The 26,936-nt window shown below is 37.9% G+C and overlaps 2 protein-coding genes across 9 annotated transcripts; one reads left to right on the top strand and one right to left on the bottom strand.

Moving 5' to 3' along the window:
• Positions 1-167: 167 nt before the first annotated feature.
• Positions 168-5,442, bottom strand: SLC7A6OS (solute carrier family 7 member 6 opposite strand). Its single transcript, XM_082769685.1, has 5 exons — positions 5,173-5,442; positions 4,203-4,565; positions 2,096-2,299; positions 1,123-1,255; positions 168-590 (listed from the first exon to the last, which is right to left on the bottom strand). The coding sequence occupies exons 1-5, from the start codon at positions 5,329-5,331 to the stop codon at positions 469-471; spliced, it is 981 nt and encodes a 326-aa protein (XP_082625811.1). The 5' UTR covers positions 5,332-5,442; the 3' UTR covers positions 168-468.
• PRMT7 (protein arginine methyltransferase 7) lies at positions 5,415-26,390 on the top strand. 8 transcript variants are annotated; one of them, XR_014318299.1, is made up of 20 exons: positions 5,415-5,538; positions 5,840-6,002; positions 6,752-6,788; positions 7,567-7,716; positions 8,978-9,086; positions 9,423-9,535; positions 10,713-10,954; positions 11,096-11,273; positions 12,328-12,455; positions 13,261-13,396; positions 13,961-14,044; positions 15,437-15,484; positions 16,574-16,663; positions 17,324-17,485; positions 18,592-18,666; positions 19,390-19,550; positions 20,697-20,793; positions 21,396-21,555; positions 22,599-22,743; positions 25,956-26,390. XR_014318299.1 is itself a non-coding variant. In XM_082769680.1 (18 exons), the coding sequence occupies exons 2-18, from the start codon at positions 5,908-5,910 to the stop codon at positions 21,552-21,554; spliced, it is 2,064 nt and encodes a 687-aa protein (XP_082625806.1). In that variant the 5' UTR covers positions 5,415-5,538; positions 5,840-5,907; the 3' UTR covers positions 21,555-22,787. The 8 variants fall into 8 exon arrangements, 1 of the variants encoding a protein (XP_082625806.1); XR_014318300.1 differs by having other exon boundaries at positions 21,396-22,743; XR_014318301.1 differs by having other exon boundaries at positions 21,396-22,743; positions 25,953-26,390.
• The last annotated feature ends 546 nt before the right edge of the window (positions 26,391-26,936 follow it).

Here is a 26,936-nt window from a genome sequence, read left to right as displayed (position 1 = left end):
GTCACAACCCCAGCATTGCAGCATTGGTGGAACAATCTCTTTTAAATCACGTAGTATCTTCTGCTTAGAAAGAAAGTTTGTATTATCAAGTGTCCCAATTTATACCCACTTATTTAATATCTACCAGCTGATGCTGACTGAACATTAGTGACAGCTCAGATATGTAAAAAAAAAAAAAAAAAAAAAAAAAAAAGCTTTTAGAATCTAATAGTCATACCTAGGCAGGGTGAACCATGCCAGTCACCAGTTGTTTCAAGATGTTATCTTAAAGCCAGCCACACAAAAATTTAGCTCATCTACATAAAGACTGGTTTCCTACTGTCCCAATAAGCACAACTTCTAGCAGAAAGTGCCTTCACAGGTGTTGTTTTTTTCCCTTCAAAATGTTTATGAATAGCCATCAGCAGCTGTCTGGATTTTCAGTCCTACTGCGACAGTTCTGTACATTTCATCTTCAAAAAAACGCTATTAGTCTGAATCCACATCCTGGATCTCATCATATCCAAATTCCTGTAGGACTTCCTGACGGTATTTGCTCCATGTTCTTCGTCTGTAACATTGGTCATCATCACTGGAACTGTCTTCAGACTCTAAGGAAAAGTGCATCAACACATTCATGTTATTTCTTGGTTTCAGTTCAATAATTAGGTTTATCAGGCTACTGGAACTTCTTGAGTGATACACATTAATACAAAGTTTGAACAACTTCTGTATTAGGTGAGATTTGAATTCTACTTGTGTGCTGCAATGGGGAGTTAAGAAAGCGAAGACCGTTTCACAAGCATGTGGAACCAAGTCATCTGTTCCTTCTCAAAATAAGCAACCCTTTGCAATTGCAGCAGCCTGAAATGGACTTCTTAATTCTGACTGCAAAAACACCAAGATCCATTGTAGTTTGAAGAAAGATAAATCTCTGTTTATAAAAAAAAAAAAAAAAAGTTTCCAAAACCTCTGATCTTAAATCCTGTGCATCCAGAAAAGTAAGATTTGTATATTTTAAAGCCAGGTACTATCTTACATGTTAGCTCTGCAAAACACAATGGAACAATTTAACTGTTCGCCTCAGCTCCCCCTACCGTCTTCCTTCAGCATGCATCCAAATAATATTTAAGAGAGGCATACCTTTTTCTCCATCATCATCATCTTCCTCTGCTAAGAATTCATCTTCATCAGGATAATCATTACGCCAGTTATTTTCATCGTTTTCATCATCTTCATCTTCATATATTTCCCCTGGAACATTATCATCATCTACCTGCATATCAACACAGAACACACCATTCATTAGTAATACAGCTACTTTGAAGTGAGCCGTTTTTCATCTACCTCTACAACAATTATAAAGAGCCAGGAGATACTTATCTATTGCAAGCAATTATTCAACAGTTGCACAAAGCACACTGTAGAAAAATGTGTTGCAATGGCGATTTGCTTTAGGTGAAAAGTCAGTTAAGTCATGCATTTCAGTGTTCTTTTCAAGCATTTAAATGCTAAACTTAGACATTAAATTATTCGTACTCACTTCAACAGTTCTTTAATAGGTCAAGAAAAAGCAGCTGCAGGTTCCTGATATGCAAGTCTGATTACAGTATCCATGAATTGAAAAAATAAAGCTTATATTTAACTAATTAACTCCAGTCACTGAAAGACATTTCTTTATCACAAGAAAATAGTTTGTATTAGTATTATAAAGTCAGGTCCTCAAAAATTGAAAACATCCTCCCTTGCTCCTTTTCCCACCCAAATGTGTCTCCAACTACACACCAATTACTGCCTCCTACTTACAAATGAGATGTGAATTACTTAAGTTTATGTTTCCATGTCAAAATTTGTCACTTTGAAGCCTGCTGAATTCTTCTTAGTACCTGAACTTCATCCCTTCAGTTTTCATTGTCATATTATAATTCGCTTGTCAACAGTAACATGAATGAGCACAGAAGTGGCAATTCCAGAAACCCTACTACAGAAGTCACTGAGCATAAGCATAGCATCTCCAACTATCTTTGTTGGCACAGCAACTTTTTGTCGTAGGACTCTTAAGTACATTTATTCACAACCTTTCTACTTAAGAAGGGTCAAATTTTCACACCCTTACCAGTTCATATTCTTCTTTATAAGGCTGTACAGAGAGGATATTATGGATCCAGACAGGAACTGATGTTTCCATGCAGTAGATGTCATAAACGTACTCATCTTCTTTCTCACGGTGTTCCACTTTTTTATCATCTTCAGAAACATGTAAACGCTCACGGATCATCTCTACTGCATTGCAGAGAATCACATCTGGATCACTGCTTTTCTGTTGGAAAAAAAAAAAAGCAGATTTCTCCTGAAGCCAAACACAAAATCTTTTTTTTATTATATTTTTTATTTTGTGTTTGTTACAGTAGCCAACAGCTAGCTAAGGATGACATTCTGAAATCTTACACTGAAACATTTCCCCATTGGAACACTGATATTTGGAACATTAGCAATTTAAAACAGAAAGACCCCAAAGAAATTTCCAATTACTGTAGTACTGTGTAGCTATGCCTCATTTCAGTTAATAGGAAAAATGGGGAAAAGTTCATCAGAAGCTGCTGAAGGAATATGAATAATCCTGTACAACTGTTAATCTGCTTCTGAAGATGTATGGGTTGAAAAGCCATGCCTTAAGATAACCTGTGCTTTGTAAAGCATTATGCTTGCAACACTGCAGGAAAGGTGTGCATACAGCAGCACTGACACAAGGCAAGTCTATAGGAGAAATAATGAAGATGTGACAAATCAAGAGGAAAAGACTGACAGGCCCTTCAGAGAGGCCTTTTATTTCCTTTATCTCCTCATTAAAACAGAAGAAATTTATTCATGCCTTCTCCTTCCTAACAAATCACTTGCAATATCTTTGTTTTAGCAACCTGCGTTTAAAAGTCTACAGGCTGATTTTTGCTGCCATTTTTTCTCTGCTAGAACTTTTTCAGAATATTTTTTGCCACACCAGTGGTATCCCCCAAACTACTTGAGTATTTCTGAGGAGGAACTACAGACCGGCCTTTCATTCACTTCCAAGTACTTACAAAATCAAAGAGAAAGCTTTTCTTCTTCCTTTCAACACTTACTGCTAGCTCTAACAGAGTAAGAACAAAGCTCTGATGCTACTCAATTTTATCTGTGGTTTTCTGAACAGCAGAGTGATAGGTAACAGTTCAACTAACAAATCTCAGGTGTCTATTTGAACTACTTACTCTGGCTTTATAAAAAGCATTTGATGGCAAAGCTCTAAAATGATCTACAAGAAATGCTAAAGGATGATAGCTGGTTCTGCACTGGCTTACCAAAATATTTTCTGCTTTAAAACAAAACATTTGTGTTTTCCTCAGAGCTGTGACAGGCTGCATACGTCAAGTAACCATCCTTCACTTAAATACAATGAAACAACTACTAAAGAATGCATACACAGCCCTTTTATCTCCTTTTCTGTATGGAGAAGAGTCTTTTAAATACAAAATCTTCTTAATATTCTGTACGCATGGAAACCTTACATAGAAGGCAGAGCTTCTGCATACTTGAAGTCATTGTAGATACTGAACTAGATATTCCTCTAACCAAAGACATATTTAACTGATGAAAACAGGGGCTAAGTAGCCTATCAAACACCTGGAATACTGCTAGAAACAACATATACTAAAGAAAAAAAAGCATATTGGAATTACAAGAAGGGGACATTCAAAGCTATTTTTTCCTTTGGTAAATCTTGCCTATAAGTGACATTCCTAGGCATCTGGGTGGATAAGAAGACATTGAATTAGGTGGTTGTTGTGTTTTTGTTTGTTTGTTTGTTTTTTTTCTTTTCTAGCAAGTACAGAAGTTAATAATAAAAAAAAAAAAAAAAACACACACACACACATTAATCCACCTAACAGATGAATATGAGCATTAATGCATCTGAACAGAGTGCAGAAAAACAATAGTACGAGCCTTTCCTGTAGAGGCCAACTCCATATGGCTTTTTCAACAACATTACTGCACTTTAGGGTCCTCATAGAACTTGTTTCTCATACAATGTATTAACTATTCCAACTTACAAATACCTAGTTAAAGCTCCTGTTAAACACTGGAATACTTACTATTCAAAAAAACTTCCACAACTGTCAGTTTGCCCACGTGTACCAGTCAACAGCAACACACAAGTACTCCAAGTACACTTAAGTCTATCTGCTGACCTGTGGGTTTGCTGCAGTTGCACTGGGGTCTTCTATCACCTCGTCTTCTTGTACAATATCAAATAGCTGGAATTTCCCACCACAGTCTGAGCTCTCATCAACAGCACTCGTTTCCTTTTGCGAAGCATCTTCTGTAGTTTCAGAGCCTGGTCTGTCACCGTCAGTCGATGCCTTGCCATCTGCAGCGGGTGCGTTGGGCCGATGGCTGGCTATTACACGGTACCGATTTTCCTTCCTCTTCGCTTCCTTGGAAGAACGGAGCTCCTGAGCGATCCGCTGAGTGCTTCCTAAGGAGGGCCGCAGGCTTTGCGCTGCTTTGTCTCGAGTGAGCACTTCTTGAACGTACTTCTGAACTGGTTCATTCTGGGTAGAGGAACAAGAAGGAGAAGGAATAGATGCAGTGACACGGTCAACACAGTAAGGCACACCCCTCGTGCCCCTCACTAGAGGCAAGCAGCAGCTATTGCTGGCACATCCTATTTGAGGGCTGCAGTGCTAATGTTCATAACAACATCCAAGTCACTCCTACTGCTTCAAGTAATGGAACTGACAGCCTGTTCTCCAGATATAGGAAGAAGGTACAAAAAATATTTGCAAACTGTAAGACTGTTCTTATATTATTTAAGGACACATATACTTTATGGTATAGAAGAACTCTCCAAGTGAAAACACCTGCCTCGAAAAGACTGTGACGGTCCTAACTTTAAACCACAACACGCTTTACACCCTCGCCTGTGAAAAACAGCTCCAAGGAAAAAAAACAAAAAACAAAAAACAAAACAAAACAAAACAAAACAAAAAAAAAAAAAAAAAAAAAAAAAAACAGCAAAAGGCCGGGGGTACCTCATGCTGCGTAGCTGAGCCCCGGCACAGCGAGCTGGCAGCCCCCAGCCCCAGCCCTCCCACAGCTCCTCACAGCAGCCCCGCTCAGGGAGCCCGCCAGAGCCCCTCGCATCAACCGCGCCTCTACCTTAGAGGAGACGGTGGCCACCAGCTTGAAGAGGCTCCTCTCCACCTCGGGGGCCCCGCCGGGCTCGGTGCGGGGCCGCTTGCAGGCGAGCAGCAGCGCCTCGGCCGGCTCGGGGCCGCCGCGCTTCCTCTGGACGCGCAGCACAGCGGCCGCCTCCATGGCGCCGCGCGGGGCAGGCCGGGAAGAGGGCGGCCGCTGGCCGCGGGCTCCATGGCGCTGCGCGGGGCACGGCGGGAAGGGGCGGCCTGAGGGGGAGCTTTGGTGGCTGCTCGGTGCTTTGAGGGGAGGCGAGACCGAGGCTGGCTGGGGACGGGGAGAAGGGAGAGGAGGGTCGTCGTTTCCCCCCGCAGCTCATTTCTGAGGCGGGTAAGTGCTGCTTTCTCGCCGGAGCGGTTTGCTGTCAGCCTGTGGGCCCGCCCTCAGGCTGTGGGGTTCCCCCGGCATGAGGTACGTCGCCGCGTGGGGAGGCGTTTTGCTTTCAGACAACGCCGTTTGATCGTATATTTTTCTGTGCTGAGTCTAAGTTGGAGCTTGAAAAGCGTTTATATGCCTCGAAGCAGCGATCAGCTTGCTGGCAGAGGCGGGTGTATGAGGAAAGGTGTGTGTTTGCTCCCAGAGTGAAAGTAATGTCTGTTTTCACTGGGTTTGTTTGTTTCCTTGTTTACAGACGCTATTTTGAGTGTTATATTGAAGCCAGTTCAGCAAAACTGCATGATATGTAAATAGAGATTGATCATGAAGACCTTTTGTGGAAGAGCTAACCCGACCACTGGTGCCATGGAGTGGTTAGAAGAGGATGAGAACTACGACTACCATCAGGAAATTGCAAGGTATGCTGGCAAATAACTGAACCACTTGCTTTGCTGTCAGTTTTTTATCTCTGCAGAAATTCCAGGGGCATGAGATGAGCAGACTGTACAACAGTCTAAATGTTACAGTGCCCAGGGTTTTATGGCGCAGAATTATAGATGTAGAATTTTGTAAAGTATTCTCCAAATAGTTTCAATTTTTTAAAAACACTTTCTGAGGTTCTGATTTTTATACCAATACTCACCCAATTGTGGCAAAGTGTGTTGGCTAAATTTATTTAAAATACATAACACAACAAATAATTAATGATCACCTGTTCCTGGCTCAAGTGGTTATTAATTTAGCCTGAGAATTACATTGCTTTGTGTCCTAAGTTACAACAAATGCTAGCTTTAGTGAGAGGATCTTGGTAACAAATGACAGACCATTATTAGACAGCCTTTCATTGCTTTGTTTGTCTTTGTATGAACTTGCATATGTCCCAGCTGTTATTTCACAGCTGTCTGATCTATGTACTGGATCCAATGCTGAAGAGCCATAACAGCAGTTAATTAGTTCACTCATATGCTGATGACCAGACCAGTGAACAGACTTCATTCCTTAGATCTGAGAAATCACTTGAGTCCTTGAAGTGTGTGTCATGGTTATCTACATGCTCATGGGCCCTGAGTCTATTTGCATTAGTAGGTGAAAACCAAGGAGGTTATATGTGCAGTTCTGTAGTGTTTTGCACTATGTAGTATTTTGATTGCAATTTTATTTATTGTAGATCACGCTATGCAGACATGCTTCATGATAAAGACAGAGTAAGTATAGAAGCAAGAAACTATTGAACGGTGAGAAAATACTCATTTTTCTTTTCTTGAGAAGCTGTCACTGCATGACTGTACAGGTTTCTTTGAAAGATGAAGTGTTCAGATTTGTACTCTTCAAGACCTGCTGCTGGATCAGGAGGTGCCTTCTTACGTCTGACTCTAGTACACTGCTCTTTACTGCAGAATATGATATTTACACTCAGTAGCTGTGTAAACTCAGTAGCTGTTTTACACTGCTGTGTTTGTAACCCCTCTTAATGGCACATAACCAAAAGCTGCTATTTAGATATGTTGTTTCTCATGTACGAATGTCTTCCAGTAGATGTAGAAAGGAATCTAAATCCAAGATACTTCAGCTCTTGCCCTGGTGTAGGCCCTATATGAGTATTTTAGTGATTCTTCAGGAGAAAAAAAAAATCAAAAACAAAACCAGTAGCATCTTATTTGGGTATTATTATTATTGCCTTCAAAAATGATGTATTGTATTTGTAAATTATGCATGCAATGTAAATATATGACTGATTGGTGATGAGGAGAATGGTATGATAAGATTGATTTGCTGTAAATGAACTTCTCCCTCCAAAAATGCTTGCCTGTGCTGACAATGTCTTTGGTATGATGGTATGACTGTATAGCATAAAGAATGTCTGTAGGCCTTTTTCTGACTGTAAACTCATATAGTCTGAGAAGTCAAAATTTCTGCACAAAAATATGAAGCTGAGAGGTTGCTGACACCCCCCCCCCCTTTTTTTTAATTTTATTTCCACAGAACATGAAATATTACCAAGGTATTCGTGCTGCAGTGAGCCGAGTAAAAGAAAGAGGTGAAAAAGCAATTGTTCTCGACATAGGGACTGGCACAGGACTCCTGTCTATGATGGCAGCTTCAGCAGGTGCAGATTTCTGCTATGCAATTGAGGTAAGCATTTGTTACTGGCTACATGTGCTTGCATCCATGCTTATAACCTCTAACTACAGTTGTTTTGTCTTCATGATCAGTCATGGGTGCATTTGCTTTTCTGTACTTTGCTTTCTGAAGTGCAAATTTGATGCCTTTTTATGTGTGTGAAAAAGGTAAATCTTACAAGAATGTAGTTGAAAAGGCATAAAACATTTTTCATTTTTGGGACAGCTTTTGTAAATGTAGAGATCATCTAAGTCAAATTTTATGGTGTTCTGACTTTTCTACTTAACAAGCCTCAACGCTGATTAATGTTTTTGAAAATTTTGAGTATTTTCAAACTATATTGCTGATCTTCATAAGTTTCAACTCTCGTAGGTGGCTTCTAAGGCCACTAAAATGTGGATGACATCTTAATAAAATAACTGTCTTATAAACTGATTATACCATTTCTGTGATTAGATATGGCTGTTATGGACTACGATGCTCTTACTTATGTTAAGGATAACAACAGGAACATTTTGACCAGTTTAAGTTCTCTTTTTTTTTTTAATTTATATGAAGAAACAGAGAGCATTCGCTTGTCCCTAGGTCACAGTCTTTAGAGCTATTGGTGCATAAGTTCTAATAGCAATATATTATTCCTGCTTTGGAACTTGGGCTAGGTTCCAAGGTGGTCACGAATTTCTTATCCTAAGTAGTCAAACTGTGTGGCTGGGTAGAATATTTAAAATCTTTTAGTTTAAAAACAATCTGGTCATTAAGCCCTTCCAACACACTCTTCATCATTATGTTATTTGCAAGCTATCTCCTTTCTTTATTATTCTCTTCACTCTGAAGGAAAGAGAACTTCTCTTCAATGTCAGTAAGAGCACATTTTTGGAATGTTCCAGTGACTATTTGAGTGCTGGTTGCTTTTTTTTCTTTTATTATTATTATTGAGACAGAGCCTTTTATAATGCATATGCATCTTTATTTTTAAAAATAATGAGTTTGTTTAATGTAAATGTTAAAAAATCATAAGTTTTTTTTTTTTTTGGTTTTCAAAAGCTAAATTGGTGTAGCTTTTGGAGACAGCTGATAACTGGGTTGGTAACGGTGACACTGGAAATCTATGAACTTTTCAAATGAGACTTGCTGTCTTGTTTCATGGTAATGAACTTCAACCACAGGAAAATATACAGTTGAATTTTTGCAGGGCTAAACATGCTGCATTTTGTGTTGTATTTTTGAAAGCTTATGTTAGCGTACTGGTTTGTTATACTCTTGCTATTTACAGGTTTTCAAGCCCATGGCTAATGCAGCTGTGAAGATAGTGGAGAAAAATGGTTTTCGTGACAAGATCAAGGTAATCAACAAGCACTCCACTGAAGTTACAGTTGGGCCAGGTGAGAAATACAAGGCTAGGTTAAAAATCATTGGCAACTACCTCAAAACTGTGAAGGAATATGACTTTTTCTTATTTTCTGAATGCTTTTAATTTATAAAAAGGAAATTCTTTTTTCACTAGAAAGTAACATTGAAAGGTTACTTCGAAAGGAAGCGTTTTTAGTAATATTTAAGTAGTCATTTGAATTTCTTAGTAAACTTCTACAGGGAATTACTTTGCATTCTTCAGCAGGTTCTCTGGCAGGAATAAATTTTTGAATGACTTGTCTTTTCAGCATAACATCTTGAAAGGCTTATATGGTGTTAGTATTACAATATTAAATTATGTCTTTTAGATGGAGATATGCAGTGTCGTGCGAATATCCTGGTAACAGAACTATTTGACACAGAGCTGATAGGAGAAGGTGCGTTACCAACATACGAGCATGCGCACAAATACCTTGTACAGGTAAGAAAATACAGTTTGTTATTTATTCCTAGGGAAACTCTTGTCTTTTTTGGAGTAGGATGGAGGTTATATTTGATTTAGGCTTCTGTAGCGTTTGTAAATAATGCAGCAGCTGTGCTAATTTCTTATTCAGATAATAATTCACTACCTTCATTCCTAGAATAAAGCTGTTGGGCTATGTATCATAAATTGCCGTCTGTGAAATTATGCCTAATTTTATATTAAAACTAATAACTTGCTGCTTAGCAAATGTCTTTCAGAAAGGTATCCAGTTCTAATTTGGAGCTTTCCTTAGGAGTTGGTTCCAATGGCAAATAGGTTCCAAGATGTTTTCAAAAACATTTTTTTTCTCCTCCTAAATTTGATGGGCTTCACATCCTAGGCATTCATTTTCCTTGTAAGTGTGTTTTTTTTGCCCGTGGAGATAGTTTAAACAGTGTATTTAAATTAACAGCCAATGTTTTTTTGTTTGACATGTAATCCGTGGGTATAATTTTATGGCTTTCTCCTCTATCCTTTTAAATTTTTCCCTTTAGTTAAAAGGTAGATGACAATTTAGCTTACTAGGCTTCATTTCATGTGTTTTACATATAAAGACAATGTCACTCCATAACTCTGTACAGCTTCCCATGTTTAAATTGTAATTAGTACGTTTTGCAAAAGCATTGTTCTTGGAATTCAGTTAGCTCATAGGTCACAATGTTTTTTCTAGAACAACTAGAAAACTGTTATGTTTTCTGCCCTTTAATCAAGGTCAAAAAGTTGTCGTTAAATAAATATTTAAGCCATTATTTTTCTGGTTTACTCATTGCAAACACAAATTCTGTGTTAATGTTGATAGCTTAATAGTTACGTGCCTGGAGAAGCTCCAAATAGATTCCTCATCTCAGTATGAGAACTGCGATGCTAGTTTAACTCAGCAAATAAACTGTTCTATTGTGTCAGTAATGTAACAAAGTGATCTGGCCTTCTGAAAGACATCTGACAGGATAGAAAGTATAAAATTTCACAGAGAGGTAAAGAGAAATGTCTCTGAAATATTTGGAGTTTAAGATTTCAGAGTTTCCAGTCCAACTACTTTTTCTTTAAATTGTTTCATGTTTCAGCTGATTTAATTCTCGTGCATGTTAAGAAGTCACTTTATTGAATGCTTCTACCCTTTGTTTTGAACACTCAGGAAGGATGTGAGGCAGTGCCTCACAGGGCAACAGTGTATGTCCAGTTAGTGGAATCCAAAAGAATGTGGTCCTGGAACAAACTGTTTCCTGTTCGTGTTGAAGCAGAGGATGGTGAAAAAATTGTCATTTCCCCTTCAGAAATGGAGAACTGTCCAGGTGTTCCTTCTGTTTGTGATATCCAACTGAACCAGATGCCTTCAAGTGACTTCACTATCCTTAGTGATGTGGTGACAATGTTCAGGTAAGCTAGGCATTGTTCTGTTCAAAGCAAAATTTTCCTGTTGTGCTTTTGATATAAATTGTGCATTTGGCTTAGGAAGCAGGTGAGAATTTATGAAGAGTGCTGAGTATTTCTTTTTACAATTTCAATACTTCTCTGCAGCGTGGATTTCAGTAAGCCCGTAAGGAGTGCTTCGACCTACTACAGAGTGCAGCTGGAGCCTGTAAAATCTGGCAAGGCACAAATCGTCCTTTCTTGGTGGGATATTGACATGGACCCCTCCGGGACGATAAATTGCACAATGGCTCCATACTGGGTAAAATCCACTTCTGCTTTCCAGGTAATGCTGAGCCTTCAGATACTTTCAGCAAATGACTTGCAGTAATTATTTTAAGTAAAGGTCATACTGGGTGATTTAAGCAGCTGTCTTGTAAACTGTATAGGAACTTTGCTACTATTTTACATATTGGAAAATGATAAACAAAACACAGAAATGCTAACTTTATTATTCACCCATTTTAGGTTTGCTTTAATGTAGAACTTAAAAACTGAAGCTATCTTCTAAATGTACAATTCTTGATTTCTTTCTGTTACTTCCAAGAAATAAAACAAAGACTTCCACATATTTTTCATTAAATAGTCTCCATCCCTAGTCAAAACGTTAGTTTGTGTTGTGCTTCCATGTAGTTATTGTATAAAATTTCCAAATATGTGTTAGCTTTATTGTAATGTATTTATATTTCCATAATGAAGAAGGCTGGTGTGGAAAAATGATGAGTTGATACTGGATATTTAGAGGAATGGGAGATCACTATTAAATCAGACTCCTGTGTTTTTGTATTGACATGGAGGATAAACTTAGTCAAACAGAAACTACACTTGCACTTACTGTGTTTGAGAATAAAATTCAAGACTATCAAACTTCAGCTTAAAACACTTGCAGTGCAGAAAACAACTTTTTGAAACACAAAACAGTGGTGATGTCATATCAAAACGACACTAACTGAGCTCATTTGATACGTGAAGCTGCAGACACTGGTCACTATCTTTAATTCAATATGGGTTTCTAATGTAAGTGAACTGTAGAGGCAAACCAGCATTAATAAATTATTTTTTAAATTTGTTTTTCATTTCATAAAACACAAACATAGTCACTCAGCAAGCTTGTGGTATCTAGCTTACTCTGTTGTAAGAAATCTGTATCAAGTGCCTTCAATACCCAGTATTAGGCCTTAGTCAGCCCTGCTAACATAAACATGGTTCTTTAAACTAGTCATGTATCAGTGCTTTGAAGTCAAGCCCATTCTTACTGATTGATTTCCTGTCATTTGTTTGCTTCTCATGTACTATTTATGAGTTAATCCCTAATGTTTTGTCTCTCAACTCCTTTTCAGTGGAGAGATCATTGGATGCAGTGTGTGTATTTTCTGCCAAACGAGGAGCCAGTTCTCCAGGGTGAGAAGGTGTACCTGACTGCCTGTCGTGATGAGTACTCTGTGTGGTATAAGCTGCAGAAAGCCAGGTAACGATATGTAGGTTAAAAAAAAGGGTGGCACCTTATTCCAAGCTGCACTATTTGCTCTTAGATATGTGCTGGTTTGTGGAAGAGGAAGACAAAAAACAAGAGACTACAAAAATTACTAAAAATCTAAATGAACTAAAACTTGCTTAAATGAACAGGTGGAAAAAAAATAAAAAATGATTCATAGAAACACAACTGAGCTTTGGACTGCAGCTTTATTCCTGGTGGTGGTATGTAGCAGAGAAACAAAAACTACTTGTGGTTGGTTCCTTGAACTCCTGAAACGTAACTTAGCTGAGCTGGAATGTAGGTAAGAGAGTGAAGTAATTGCCATTTTGTCTCTCTTCATTTCCTATATTCCCAGTCAGCATCGTCTTTTAACTTGAGGAAAAGGCATAAGGATTAAGGAGCTTAATCGTGCTGGTTGTGATGACAGTAGTAGGCAAGATTTTTTTATTTTTTTATTTTTTTTAAAAAAAAGGTCCAATTAGGAGTCCAAATGAGCAACTTTTTTCCTAAAAGTTCAAAGCCTAAAATACCTAACCACCAGAGACAGTCCAGTGGGATTTTATTTTTTTTTCTGTAAAGGCAAAAATTGGCCTTTTTGCCTCCTTTTATTTTGAAATGCAAAGTCTAAAAAAGTATCACTGGGGAGCTAGTAAATTTGAACAAGTACCAGTGGAGTCTATATGCATTAATGTACATCCTAGTTAAAATGCATGAATTTACCTGTTTGGGAAAACAAATCTCTGATGCTGTAGTTAATCTTAAATTTAATTTCTGCTTCCCCCACACGTACTTCCAGAGGAGAAGACAAAGCAGATATTTGCGTTGAGAGTCCGATTTGTAGATGTCAGGCTCACCTTCTTTGGAATAGACCACGATTTGGAGAATTAAATGATCAGAACAGAACACGCCAGTACATCAAGTCTTTGATGAATGTGAGTGGATGTTACCTGTAGGTTTTCTGGCTTCTGTGACAGATGTGTGTATTGTTTTGTTTGCGGTGATTATTTTTGGAATCTCTTTCTCCCTTGCTAAGGAGTTTGCTCATAAAGTATATTTTATTTACATCAGCAAATGTAAGTTGGATTTTGTCATGGTATGACCTTTTGGTGTTTTTTTTTGTTTGTTTGTTTTGTTTATTTGTTTTTTGTTTTAATATCAAGCAGCCATTTTTGGATAGGAATTTGTAGCAGCTCTGTCTACTTGTGAAAAGCAGCATTGGTGGTTGGATGAAGTCAGGCTTTTTATGATCACGTGTGAAAATCAGAACATACATTCTTCTAAACACCCATTATGTGCTTGTGCAGACTTTTTCGGACCTAAAGCAAGGGGTTATATGAACTTAGAGTAATCTGTTCTAGTTGAAGTGGTTGTATTAATCATTGTGTCCTTATTTGCTATGGAACTGTGTGAAGTGGGGAAAAATGCCTTCAAAATGTCTAGAACTTGAACTCTTTCATCTGGAATAGGAATAACAATGGCAATTTATTTTCCTGTAGGTTCTGAGAACAGATAGTGTTTGCCTTTGTATCAGTGATGGCAGTCTGCTGCCTGTGCTGGCTCACTATCTTGGAGCAAAGCAGGTATATTACGTCCTCCTGTTTATTTTTTATTTTTCCTGATCTTTTCATTTTAGCTTGGTATTTTGGGTTCTGTCATACTATGGCCTGTTATTTAATTATTTCCAGAGCCTCTTCAGTGCAAAATAGGAAGGAGGCTCCAATTGTGTTGAAATGCAGGCTAAATTTGTCTCTGTTCAAGCTGAAGTCTAGCAAGATAACAGTAACCAATTTTGATGTTTACCAGTGCATAGCCTTGAATGAAAGTGCTGTTTTTCATTTCTCGTTGATTGCTGTTTACCTTCTTATATCTTGGTGCTTTCAGAAATACTGTTTCTACTGACCAAAATGTCTGGCAGTTTTTTTTCTTTTCTGTTCACCATTCTGTAATTACATTTATTACCTACTCTGAAGTGAAAGGGCTGTAACAGCAAGATAAGAGGCTTTAAGAATACCGAATCTGTGTAGATGTAAAACTGAGCATTGCCTGGCTGGCTCCCTTACATACATACCTTACGTGATGTGGGCTTGCAAGGGGCCTTCAGACTAAAATCTGAAAAATCAATTGGACTGAATATCCAGGAATATCTAATGTCTGATACACAGTTTGAAGTAAAAATCTATTCTGCATTTGAAAGAGCAGATGAATGGATATACTCTGGATAACCTCTGAAATACTTAGCTTTGGGAAAGCTTCTCTCAGCTGAAAGGTACCAGTAGAACTGACACTGTAAAATACAGTGTGGGTAAAGGAGCTTTAAAAGATCAAATAGAATAAAGGATAGAGATACTAGCTTCAAAAGGCTGGTGTGCTGCAGTGCACATCAGAGCTCTCTGCAGCTAGCGTGATCAGATCGTGTTAAACCACACTTACAACTGGTAAGAACCTGATGGGGGTTGATTTGTTACACTGGTGATGGGGTCAGTTGTAAGTGACCTGTTTTCTTTCTCTGCTGAGCTGAAGTCAGGGTGATGCACTCCTTATTCACATACTTCTAGGCGGAAAACAGTTCTTCCTAAAGCTCCCATCAGGATGAGCCTAAATCTCCAAATTGCTGTCAGAAAAATTTGAACATCTAGCTGATGGCAGCCTGGGTTTGAGGATTTTGCTGTAAGACTTTCCTTTTTAGCAATATCCTTGTATTTATGCAGGGGTAATACGGGCCTAGAGCAAACAATGATATGTGCATCTTAAAAATGGAAAATAAATAGTTGCGGTCTATTGTGTGTGTTGTTTTTTTTCTTGTGCAGCTGTGAAAACACATTATTTAGCCTGTAGCTATTGAGTATATTTTGTTACTGTTTAAGAAGCATGTGACAATGGGCTGTAGAACGGGCATGTAGTTCATTAGGGCATCAAAATATTTCCCTTGCTGTTTACTATGTAATCTTTTAACTGTTATGTATTTTCTTTAGGTATTTACAGTAGAAAACTCTGCTGTGTCCCGTTCTGTCATGGAGAAAGTGAGTTTCAATTTTGTCTTGAAGTGATAAATGAGCTCTTGGCATTTCTAATGCCAAAGCTGATGATTTGGATTGTCCTTACATAATTGCTTGGGAGTTAAATAAGATAAGTGAATGCATTTGATCATACAGTTTGACACAACAGTGGGAGGCAGAAGGATACTGGGGGGGAGGTGTTGTTCATGTTTTTTAATAAGTTGTACAGAGCTGTGTGCAAATACTTGGAGGAATATACATGTATTCCATCTGAGAGATGTCCGATCTCACAGCTGTAGCAAGCCGAATAGGTCACTGGGTATGTCGACCCGAGCAGAGGGAGTTAAAGCTGCAAGTGTTTGGTCTCTCCTTGCAGATACCTGCCTGAGCTTCTGCTCTGCTGCTCTCATTGTGTTGCTGATAAAAACCAAGCTGTTTGTTTCTGAAGTTTAGTGGATTGTGAGGGCATCATGTAGTTTGTACCAGTCCAATCTGTACTGCTTTTAAGAGAAAGTAGATGGTGAGTCCAAACTGCAGGTGATTTTTCAGCTGCTCCTTCAGGTAGAGTTCAGGTAGAGCACCTCTTGCAAAGCGCAGACTATTCAGAAGAGGCAGCTAATATCTAAGAAGTGATTAGAAGCAGTTTCTTGAAGTGCCTGGTCATCTGTGTCTGTTTCAGATGGCACTATATAGTCTTAAAGATTATAAAAATGTAGGCAATTTAGGATGCAAATCTGGTTTCAATCGCAAGCCAATCATACAGTGTATTCATAGTTCCAATAATACTTCTCTTTCTTGACTGTCCTTCCTATATGCTTCTGAGTGAAGGTGAGGCAAATGTTGCAACATCTGCTTTTTATGTACTTAATTGAAGGAATAGGAGAGTCACGTACTTTAGCTCACTTGGTGTGACATTTTGTCACTAATGACATGCACCCTTCAGGAACAAGCTTGTATCATCCTCAGGGCTGAGTTAAGGAAGGCATTTTCTTAAAATTTCTTGTAGGTATTTCTTTCTTTCTTGTTTATTTTTTTCTTTGTTAAATTATTTTGATATAGGTTTGAATTTCAAATGTAGATTTTGATAAAGACAGAATATTACTTTTATTTTAGTTTTTTAAAGCAAATCATCTTGAAGATAAAATTAAAATACTAGAAGCACGTCCTGAGTCACTGACGTCATCTCATTTGGAAGATAAAAAGGTATGTAATAGTTGTCCTGTACTGAATTTCAGTGGCCTGGCAGGGGAGGGAGAGTGAAAATGACTTTAATTTTCCTTGTGTGCTACTGTAACCACAATGAACCACAGTTCATACAAAGTGTAGCGACCTGACAATTGAGACTTTGTCTTCCTGAAACTAAGTAAAGCTTAATCTAAAGGCTTTGGGTTGGTTTTCTTTTTCATTTTTTTGCTTTGTTTTCCGAAGGATATGACTTTGCTTTCTTGCATAATCTACAGCAGTTTTAACAGCAGTTAAACCAGTTTAACTGTGTATGTGTTGCTAGTCTGTAGTTCTTCCTGAAGCCAATCAATAGATTGCAATCAGGATGTACCAGCATCCTTAAATGAAAATTTTCAGAGCTCTCTGACTCTTCTTCCAAAGCTTTCCAACTGAAAACTGCAACTTTTTTTTTATTGGACTTTGTTGCATGAAATTTCATTTTAGAATTCACTGACTAGAACCCTAAAAAGATGTTATGCAGTGTATGCAGTAATTAAATCTGTATGGAGAAGCTTTTATCTACGTGTCTGTGCTTGCTGTATAGCATTGTCATCTAGTGAAGTTATAAACAGCCTGTGTTGTTGTTGGAGCTGTTGTTCTTTATGATAACGATTTTTATCTCTTCCTTTGTTTGCCAAGATTTCCGTTCTTGTTGGAGAGCCGTTTTTCACTACAAGTTTGTTGCCGTGGCATAACCTGTATTTCTGGTATGCTAGGACAGCTGTGTCCAAGCATCTTGCCAGCAACGTCACCATCCTGCCTCAGTCTGCCTCTTTGCACATGATGATCGTGGAGTTTCAGGTGAGGTTGTTTAGAACCACTTGATATTAATATGAATTCACTTAAAACTGAGTACTCTTTCAGGAGTTTTTAATGCCAAGGTTATCTTATCTTCATACTGTTCACTTTGATATGCTTTGCACTTACCACCTGAGGAAAGAATAAGGAACATCTTGAAAAAATGAGTTTTGCCAAATCAACAATCCCTTATCAGAAAATTACCTTGAATTTTTTTGCCATTTTCATTGAAAAGACTGAACATTTTAAAGTAGTTCTTTAGGTTATCACTGAAGCATGTCAGAACTGTGGTTATTCATAAAATGTTACGTTCTGTAAAATAACAATTTTTAAAATGATTTTTTTTAGTGTAAGAGTGTAAGCAGGATTCATAATTGCATGTTCATTTTCTTTGAATGACTGGAGACTGCACACAGTTCTAAACTTGGGCATAATAGGGGTCATACTACTTTGAAAAGTAATCTTTCAGAAGTTTTACAAAGGTACACTTTTTTTTATTAAGGGCCCTAAGATGGTCAGTAAAGATTATTAAGAGTTTGCTTACAGTGACAATGGAAATTACAAAAGTACTTAATATGCAAAGATTCTGTCCAGTAGCATAAGTGAGGGAACTCTTTAGTCTGAAACTCACTAAAATATATCTATGAAACAAAACATGGTATATTCACATAAATATAATCTTCAGTTTATCTTTTCAAGATGCCAGCTCTTTTATCTCTCTTTTCTTCCTTCTGATTTCATCAACTGCGTAGTTTTGTGTCTGAGCCTTGTTTCTCTTAGTAGTTTCCTTGTTCTAATACACTTTAGCCTTGTTGCCTCACTTTCACCTTTAATTTGTGCATCTGAGAACATGTATGTTCTTTTTTCCTGGGGGACTAATCACCCACACTGCGTACATTTACATGCCTTTCACGGTTTTCTGCAAAAGTGTAGAGAATATGAAATGAGAAAATAATGTAAATCTGAATCGTCATGTAATAGGAAGCAGGTGTTTAAGGACAAATCAATCAATGTTTTTAAGTAGGCGTATGCAGTTTACTAACAGTTGAGTTCACAGATAAAGCTATTTCCAATAACAGAGCTGAAGTATATCCCATTTTCCTTTTTAGGACTTATGGAGAATCCGGAGTCCTTGTGGCATCTGTGAAGGTTTTGATGTCCGAACTATGGATGATATGATTAAAGTAAGAAGACTGAAAATAATTTCAGCACAAGTCTTAGCAAAAGAGAACAAAACTGACCTTGGCTTAAGGAAAAATGTATCTAGTGACTGTTTAAAACCTTGAATGTTAGACAGAATAACATTGTTTCAGTTTCTCATAAATACTGTGGCTCTCTAGTTCTTGCAAAAGGGGTCTTGAGGTTGTGTGTTTCTTGTCATTTGTCAAGCTGTTCAGTTTTCAGTTTGCTTTGAAAATGCTTCCATTATCCAAAAAGAAAAATCCTGTTCTCGAAATTTTATTCTGGCATTTTGTAAATGAATCCTGCAGGACTTACTTGCCCTTGCGGGTACTTTTGAGGAAAAAAAGGCTCTTTGGTGTCCAAGAAACAGGTATGATGGCAAGATTTTTATCTCCATATTTGAGGTAGCCATTTAGATTGCCTTTCTAGTCTTTGTGGAGGAGTACAGGTAGTTCTAGAGTAGAGTTATCTCAAGGGAGAAGAGAAGCTTAAATGCATTGTATCTTCAAAGTGCACGTTTTTGTCTGACTACTGAGACCTGTAGTCCTAGCAATTAATTCATATATGTAGTATATTTTTTCCCTTGTGCTTAAGAAGTACAGTCCTGTTCTCTTGGAACTGTATTGTTTAAATATTTTGGGTTCGGGATACAAAGTTAACTTGAAAACAAGGACTAGTTGCCTTTGAGTTGTTTTCAGATTTTTTACTTTTTTTTTTTCCTTCAGAGTTCTCTGGATTTTAGAGAATCTAAGGAAGCAGAACCGCACCCTTTGTGGGAATATCCTTGCAAATCACTTTCTGACCCCCTGGAAGTTTTGGTGTTCGACTTCAGAGAGACTGTACCACAACACTGTCTCAGCACAGAGGGTTCTGTAAATCTTTTACGGTGAGTTTTCTCATTGCAATAAATGTTCTCATCATAATTTTTTTTTTTTTAACCTCATCTTTAAACTGTGTGTTTGTTATGGTTAGCTAGCGAGATTGTACTTTACAGTTTTTAAAAATGTAACCTAAAGTTGTGGAATTCACTCTTGACATGAATTTCCTATGGTTACTCACAATGGGCTGTAACAGTAAGGGTAATTTCTCAGATAACATACCCTTATTTCATAAATAACATTTTTTCAGCTTTTACCATGATTTAAAATATAAACAGGTTAATTTATAGTTTATAGAAAACAAACTATTGTCTAGAAGGTTTTAATTACGAAATTTGTTCCTTGTTGCTGAGTTCTTGCAGACAAAGCTTCTACTTACCTTTCCATGTTACTCTGTTTAACAGCTTTGAAGTGTCCATTATCTTTCCCTTTAACAATAATTCTAACAATCTTGATATTTTTTACATCATCTGAGATACTTTTAACTATAATCTAACTACAGTTTGTAGTTATTTCTATTCAAGAATGAAATGCAGTTAAGAATTAAAAAACAGGAAGAAGGTACTTTTGTCTATCTAGCTTACATAACTTAAACACTACTGGAGTTGTATGTTTCTCTTTGTGAAACCAAATTAATAATTTCACAAAATCCAGAACCATCTGCATACAGGGTCTCTGTGCCTTTGCACTGGTTGTATTTAAGAGGCAATGTGCTAGCATGACCTCTGCCCCTTGTGGAGCAGAGACTTGAAGTGAGATGAGATGTGTGGTTTTCCCCAGAATGCAGAAACAATATAAACTGGGGTCTCTGAAGGATGTATTCCCCAAATACACTGTATAATATATGCTGTGTAATCTTGACTGTTTGTTAAATGACCGTGTTTCTTAAGATTAGTTATGACTTATGTTCCTCTTCATTTTATTTTTTAAATTTCATATCTGCAAGTATTTAAAAAGTTGCTACCTATTTACCAGATGTACCTATTTATCTATTTTATTTATTCTACTCTTCAACTTTTATACACAGAAACAAGTTATTCATGCTTTTACAGCTCTCACCCAAGCTATGTGAGGAATAGGTTCAGTGTTTAAGATACAGTATTATGTAAAGATAATGTTATGATGATGGGTTTTGATCCCCTACCTCTCTTCAGGAAGGGAAAAAGCCATGGAGCAGTTTTGTGGATGGAATATCATCTTACTGCTGACATCTCAGTTAGTACAGGACTGATGCAGATTTCAAACGAACAGGTACTCCTTCAATCTACTTTTATTATCTCTGTAGGATTACAGTGCTGAAAAATGGGTCTCTGCTGGTTATGCTTGGTTTATATAGTGCTCTTTGTTACACTCATTGAATATTACATGTATATAGGCAGAACTAGTAGAGCTATGTGTTTATACTTTTGGGGGGAGCGGGAGATGAACCTTAAGAGAGTCTGAGCTGTAGTTTGGAACTACATGCCGAACTCAGATAGGATGCTAGTTCAGAGTAGCATTTATACAAGTTACATACAACTCCTTTTATACAACTTCCCTTTCTCAGTTTAACAAAAGCAAAAAAAATGGAGGGGAAGGAGTATTTTTGGTACTCTATGTAAATATTCTTTGACCAAGTCTGTCAGTTGTCTACGACTTCAGTGCAGAGTGTGGCATTTTAGATTGCAAGTTATGCACTCCTGTAATGAATGGGTGGTAATGAAAGCGATAACTTTTATCTGATCTTTTTATACTGAACTGAGAACAAGAACTCTTGTACTGTCATTGCATTATAATAATAATAATATCCAGTAATAGTCCGGTAATAATATCCTAGAGTTGTGACTACTTTCACTTTTAACTCTTTCCTGTAGGGAAACTGTGAATGGAATCCCCACTGCAAGCAAGCTGTCTATTTCTTCAGTTCTGTTATTGAATCAGAAACTCTGGCAGACCTTCCTAGTGCTGTCACGTATGCTATAAATTTTGACACAAAGACAGGAGATATTGCAATGGATTTTAAACTATTATAAAGTACTTTCCTTTTATTTCTAAATTATAATAAACTGATCCAGTATTCTTTGTATGGCAGAGGGTTTTTGTTTGGTTGGTTGGTTGGTTTTGTGCTCAGAAAGCAAACAAACTATTCTGAAAAATATTTTTAAAACTTTCTTGTTTTCAAAATATATAGCTGGGGAGGCAGAGAGAAATGTTTTAAGGACCTGTATTCCCAACAGGATTTGTATTATATCTGTACACCTACTTATTGCCATCTGTTTCATTGTGAAACTACGTGGTATTTTGGGGTTTTAAATGTTAAGGGGATAAAAAACAATTGATGTACTGGCTATTACATGGTATATCAGTGGATGAAGACACTAATCTTTACACTGACATTAGATAGAAATTAGTTAAACACACCTGTTTTTTAGGCTTGCTTTTGCCGCTGTAAAATGGAAACTAATCGTGAGAATGCACAAAAAGAAACCCCAAGTCAAGCTACATAGGTGTAGCAGTACGTGTTAGTACACATATTAAGGAAAAGCAATGTACATTGTGGTCAGTATTAGATTGAAATGTTTGGTAAATTAAAGTATGTTGGACTGACATTCTGCTAGAGTCTGATACGCTGCATTTCCGAAGAGACAGTGGCCCAAGTTTGGAAAGATATACCTGATTAGAATATGTACATAATCAGGTTATTTGGAAATGACAAACTGATAATTGTCTGACCAGAAACAAAAGAAAAAGAGACATAGTCTCAAAACTTGCACATTTGTAGGATATGTATAATGTGTGTATATGATCAAAGTTTTGGCTTATACTCATTCCCTCAGTGGTCTGAATGATATCTGCAAGTTCAGGTAAGTTGTATGTTGTTCTGCAATAGATGTTTTCCACAGCTGAGGTTTTCTTAGTTCCATTCTAAATCATATTGGCAGAGGTTGCAGTGTGTGACCACGTGTGTGCAATTAATTTTGATTTAGATGGACAATCAATTGCTGTATCTGTTTTGTATGTGTGATCTATTAAGTGAAATAGAAAATCAATGTACTCTCTGTCCTAAATTATGTCAGCCAGCTGCAGGGATAACTGCTTGCCAGAGCTACTCCCGTTTCCTCTGCGCAGCAACTTCTGTCAAGTGATAGGAATGGTGGAAAGAAGCCATGAGGGAGCAGGAGCCTACTCTACTTTGCCTTGTCACCAAGAAATGTAATTCTGGTGAGTAGGAATTTTAATTCCTAAGAGCGTGATCATATTTATAGACCTGGAAGCCATCTAAAATATTGCTAAATTTTTCAGAACTGTTTTCCTGACAGACTTCTTAGACCCAGTAGTTATTACCATACTTCCGAAAATTCTGCATTTTTATATTAATATCATATTTATATGTAACATCAATAAAAGACAGTTGTGCAAATCTGAATGTATTGTGTAGCTTCTAGTCTCTCGGGGGAGAATGCAGCAGAAAACAGCTAGATACTGCCTCCTGTGGCCTGACACAGAAAGTTTGAACTGCTGTTCTGCTGTACAAAAGGCTTCTGAAGGTGCTTTACACTTACTTCTCAAATGATGCAGGTTGTAACAGAAGCTTACAGTATTCTGAAGGGAACACAGAATGAAAAGACAGCAATATATTAGAATTTATATGTTTAAAAATACAAAAGTAAAACCACAACTGAGGTTACAGTATTTTAATGTCTAATGTTAACCTTCTCAAAGATAACTGTATACATATGTGCCTGAATCATACTACTTAAGGAAAAAAAAAATCAACATAATTTGCTGATGTGCAAAAATCCATGTTGATGGGAATTTGTAGTTTGTTATTAGTATTATATGTGGGAGATGTGTGGTCACTGCAGTAGGTATTAGGCATGGTGACCTAGAGGTGTTCTTAAACCATCTTGATAATGAGAGACTTGACATTATTGAGACTCATAGGTTGGTGTAGTGAAAGTGAAAGCCATAAGGAGCCATAAGTGGCATATCTGCAGAATTCTGCTTCCAGAACTGAACTATGGCAATTAGTATGAATCACATTATCGTCATGTGATGAAAAACATCTTAAGTTTCAAAATGCCTGGAGCAGTAATTACGCTGCTGCTGTCCAAAAGGGGAGGGGGGGGGGCAAAGCTAGAAAGCTGGAGCACTGTGCATATTTTAACACCTGTGGGTTCCTTAGAGGGAAAAACTGTCTAATAAATGTGCTTGGGAAACCTTGTGCATCTATTAATCCTCTGTGAGGGCTATCAACATTGTGAATGGTTTCTGGTTACAGTTATGCATTCAGACAGGCACTGAAACTGCTTTGGGGATTTGATTAGAACATGCTGGAAGCTGTTATGTTGAAGCAAACCCTTACAGTTGGAACATTTTCACAAAGGTCACATCATTCATCAAATTCTGGTACATACAAAAGATGATTGTGTTGATAAGAATCTGGGTGAATGAGGGGAAGCTTTGTTCACCTGTAATTAGGAGGAGTTAGCATATGTATCAGTATTCCTTGGCTTTTGTAAATTCTTCAGGGTAAAATTTAAAATCTAGTGTAATATGTAAATTGTGTGGAAAACAGCTTCTCATAGGGGATACTGGCATTCTTTACATATGTGTGCTTTTAAAGCAAAACAAAACAAAATACTTCCATCTGTCCTCTTCCACAAGGCATTTTACTGCAGGCACACAGGAAGAAAAAAAAAAAAGCCATTTTATCAGAAAAACACATCTACCCAGCAGCAACATTTAGACTTCTATTTGTTCCCAGACCCGACAGAAGCATTGCCATGATGTGCTGAGTTGAAGAGCTTCTGGCTGTTGGCATCTTAATAAGCAGAACATCCTATTTACTCTTGGAAGGAAACTTACTCTGTGCTGCCACCAGAGGCATTTTTTTTCCCTAAATGACAACAGGTTTGATCCTGACTAGGCCTGCAGGCATAGATGCATGTTTTAAAGGAGACACGATCCCCCTGCCGCCACTGAACTAATAGTATTATAGCTTGTATATTACATGAGAGCCAGTGTGTAACTGCATGATTTTTTTATTTTTTTTTGTGGCACGAGAGATGCTTGCACTGAAGACACAGGTTTTATTTATGTATTAAGAATGATCATCAATCAGAAAGTTTTGCCATTCACGTTTAAATTCCCTATTGTGTTTCTGCTGCAAAAAATAACTTTTCTGTAGCATTGAATTGTGATGAAAGTTTTAGTAAAACTTGGGTGGTTGTTACTGTGTGGTTATCACACCACTAATCCACAAGAGGGTGCTGAAAACCCACTTTTATTTTTTTAATGTATTTTCAGTTCATACCTATTTACTTCCTACAAGGAAAGGTGCACAGACTTTCAATGCAGCTATCTCATTTCCTGTACAAATAAAATGCTTGTGATTTTATAAGATACATACACATACATGTACTGAAATAGAAAACTAGTACAAAACCACTGATAACTGCTAGTAAGACTAATATGGACTTGCACCTACAATAAAAAGGCAGGTGAGATGTCTTATGTTAAGTACACCGAGTGAATAATACTTTATGAAAGTGAGATTGTCTTAGTCCTGATGACGGACAAGTCTTGCATTTTATTTAAAAGGTATTTTAAGTCATGGCAGCTGCAAGTTTTCTTCCTGTGTTTGCAGATAGGGTACCTTTTGTCTAAGGGCTGGACAGTTCAAGAACTGGGATCAAGGAGCTTGCTTTTCTCCTTCCTTAATTCCTTTTGAAACTGCTCTATGTAGGCTTCCTGCATTTAACAAGATAGAGGATGCAGTTCAAGACTAATTCATTTAGGCACTCATCTTTTGTATTCTATTTGTAGTTACAGCTGGTTGTTAGGAGGGGAAGAGACTTATAGCTTCTTAATGTTAGATATTTTTTCTAGTGATGATTGTGAGCCCTTATTGACTCTGGGGACATTGCAAACTGTTAATTTGGTTTGGTACTTGTTTTCAAACTCAATGTGTCCAGTCATTTAATGTGGATTAATGATTAAGACGCTTTTTCTCAGAGAGAGGTATGTATAATTATCCACATTTTTCAGATGAGGAAAAAGCAAGAGTGCTTTGTGGAGGCGTTAAAGTGTTTCATCTGCCCTGAGATCGCTGTAAGATTAGGGCCTCGAGAGCTAAAAATGACTTGCTCAAGGCCATGCAGAGTAAACTAATCCCCTGACTCCCTTGCTCTGCTTTAATCATTTGTTTTCTTAGTGCAGTGTGATTTCAAGTGCAGCCTTATGAGGTTTGACCGAGATACAACAGATAAAGGCTCAGAGGCAGCAAATCCTTGGATACTTCAGTAATTAAAACCATGGTTTAAAAAAAAAAAAAAAAAAAAGTATATACATATAAGGCCATAGGGTTTTGTTTTTGTTTTGAAAGGCTGTCACAAAGCTGACCCAGTTTTGTTTTGTTTTTTTCCCAGCAGGATTCTTATCTAGGATTTGAGAACCCTAAGGATGCCTCTTCCGTGGACAAGGGCACTAATGAAAGAATGAGAGCTGATTATCTTCATGTATATGAAGGGAATGCCCTACACTGGAGGGTATTCTTCGCAGTTGTGTGGGTCCTGGGGTATGTTAGCTCTGACGTGCACCCTGGAGACTGGACAAGCAGCCTTTTCTCCTTCCTAAGGGTTTTGCTCAAGTGCAACTGCCTAATGTACTACAGCAGCAGTGTGTTTGCTGTGGATGTTGTCTCTTGTTCCTCTCATTTTCTGCAACCTCTGCTTTTTCATGCCTTGTACATCACTCTCTGAGGTGGAGAGTGGCAGTTTTGCAGTGGAAGAAATAATGGGCACTGCACTTTATTGGGCTCCTGCTTCTCAAGGCTGATGGATCCTGCTATATCTGTACTCCAATAAAGCGACTGCTTGCTTCATGTTAAAGAGTATCTAAGAAACCAATTATTCACAACCCTGAGAATCAGCAAATAAATCAAGCTGCTGCGATGAATGGCATTGGTAGAGAGACAAACAGCATTCGTTACAGCACTTGAACATGTCATATTTCTCCTCAACTGTAATATTTCTAGGAAACATTGAAGTGACTGTGCTGTAGGCCTACATACATAATCTCATACCCACTTCGCAGGCAACTGCAAAGTCATTTATACTGAAGGATTGATGATCAGCCCTGTCTCTAGTCAGAAAGGGCTGTGAAAGCATGCGGAACTAATTAGCAACGAAGCGACTCTCCCGGAGCCTCCAGCCGGGGAAGGGGATGGGAGAGGCAGCCAAGAGCAAGTTTAGCTGGGGATCCCACTGGAATTTCACTGTGCTGACCCCCCAGGGCCGCCGGTTTGGGGTCGGGGGGCGTCGCACTGGGGCCGCCTCAACTGGGGTCGCGTCAGCCGCGTTCCCGCTCCCCTCAGCCCCAGCACCTGCCCGGGCCCGGGCCCGCTCCTGATT

This window comes from Aythya marila (genome assembly GCF_965140915.1).
Source record: "Aythya marila genome assembly, chromosome: 12".
NCBI lineage: Eukaryota > Metazoa > Chordata > Aves > Anseriformes > Anatidae > Aythya > Aythya marila.
The sequence above is the reverse complement of the archived record's forward strand: the minus strand, read 5'-3'. Positions and strand labels throughout refer to the sequence as shown.

Excerpts from the sequence above, each read along its gene's own strand:
- PRMT7 (XM_082769680.1), top strand. The coding sequence starts at position 5,908 with ATGAAGACCTTTTGTGGAAGAGCTAACCCGACCACTGGTGCCATGGAG. Across the intron at positions 9,087-9,422 it reads TGAAGTTACAGTTGGGCCAG|ATGGAGATATGCAGTGTCGT; the intron begins GTGAGAAATACA and ends TATGTCTTTTAG. Across the intron at positions 17,486-18,591 it reads TGATGATCGTGGAGTTTCAG|GACTTATGGAGAATCCGGAG; the intron begins GTGAGGTTGTTT and ends TTTCCTTTTTAG.
- SLC7A6OS (XM_082769685.1), bottom strand. The coding sequence starts at position 5,331 with ATGGAGGCGGCCGCTGTGCTGCGCGTCCAGAGGAAGCGCGGCGGCCCC. Across the intron at positions 4,566-5,172 it reads TGGCCACCGTCTCCTCTAAG|AATGAACCAGTTCAGAAGTA; the intron begins GTAGAGGCGCGG and ends TCCTCTACCCAG. Across the intron at positions 591-1,122 it reads TGATGATGATGGAGAAAAAG|AGTCTGAAGACAGTTCCAGT; the intron begins GTATGCCTCTCT and ends ACTTTTCCTTAG.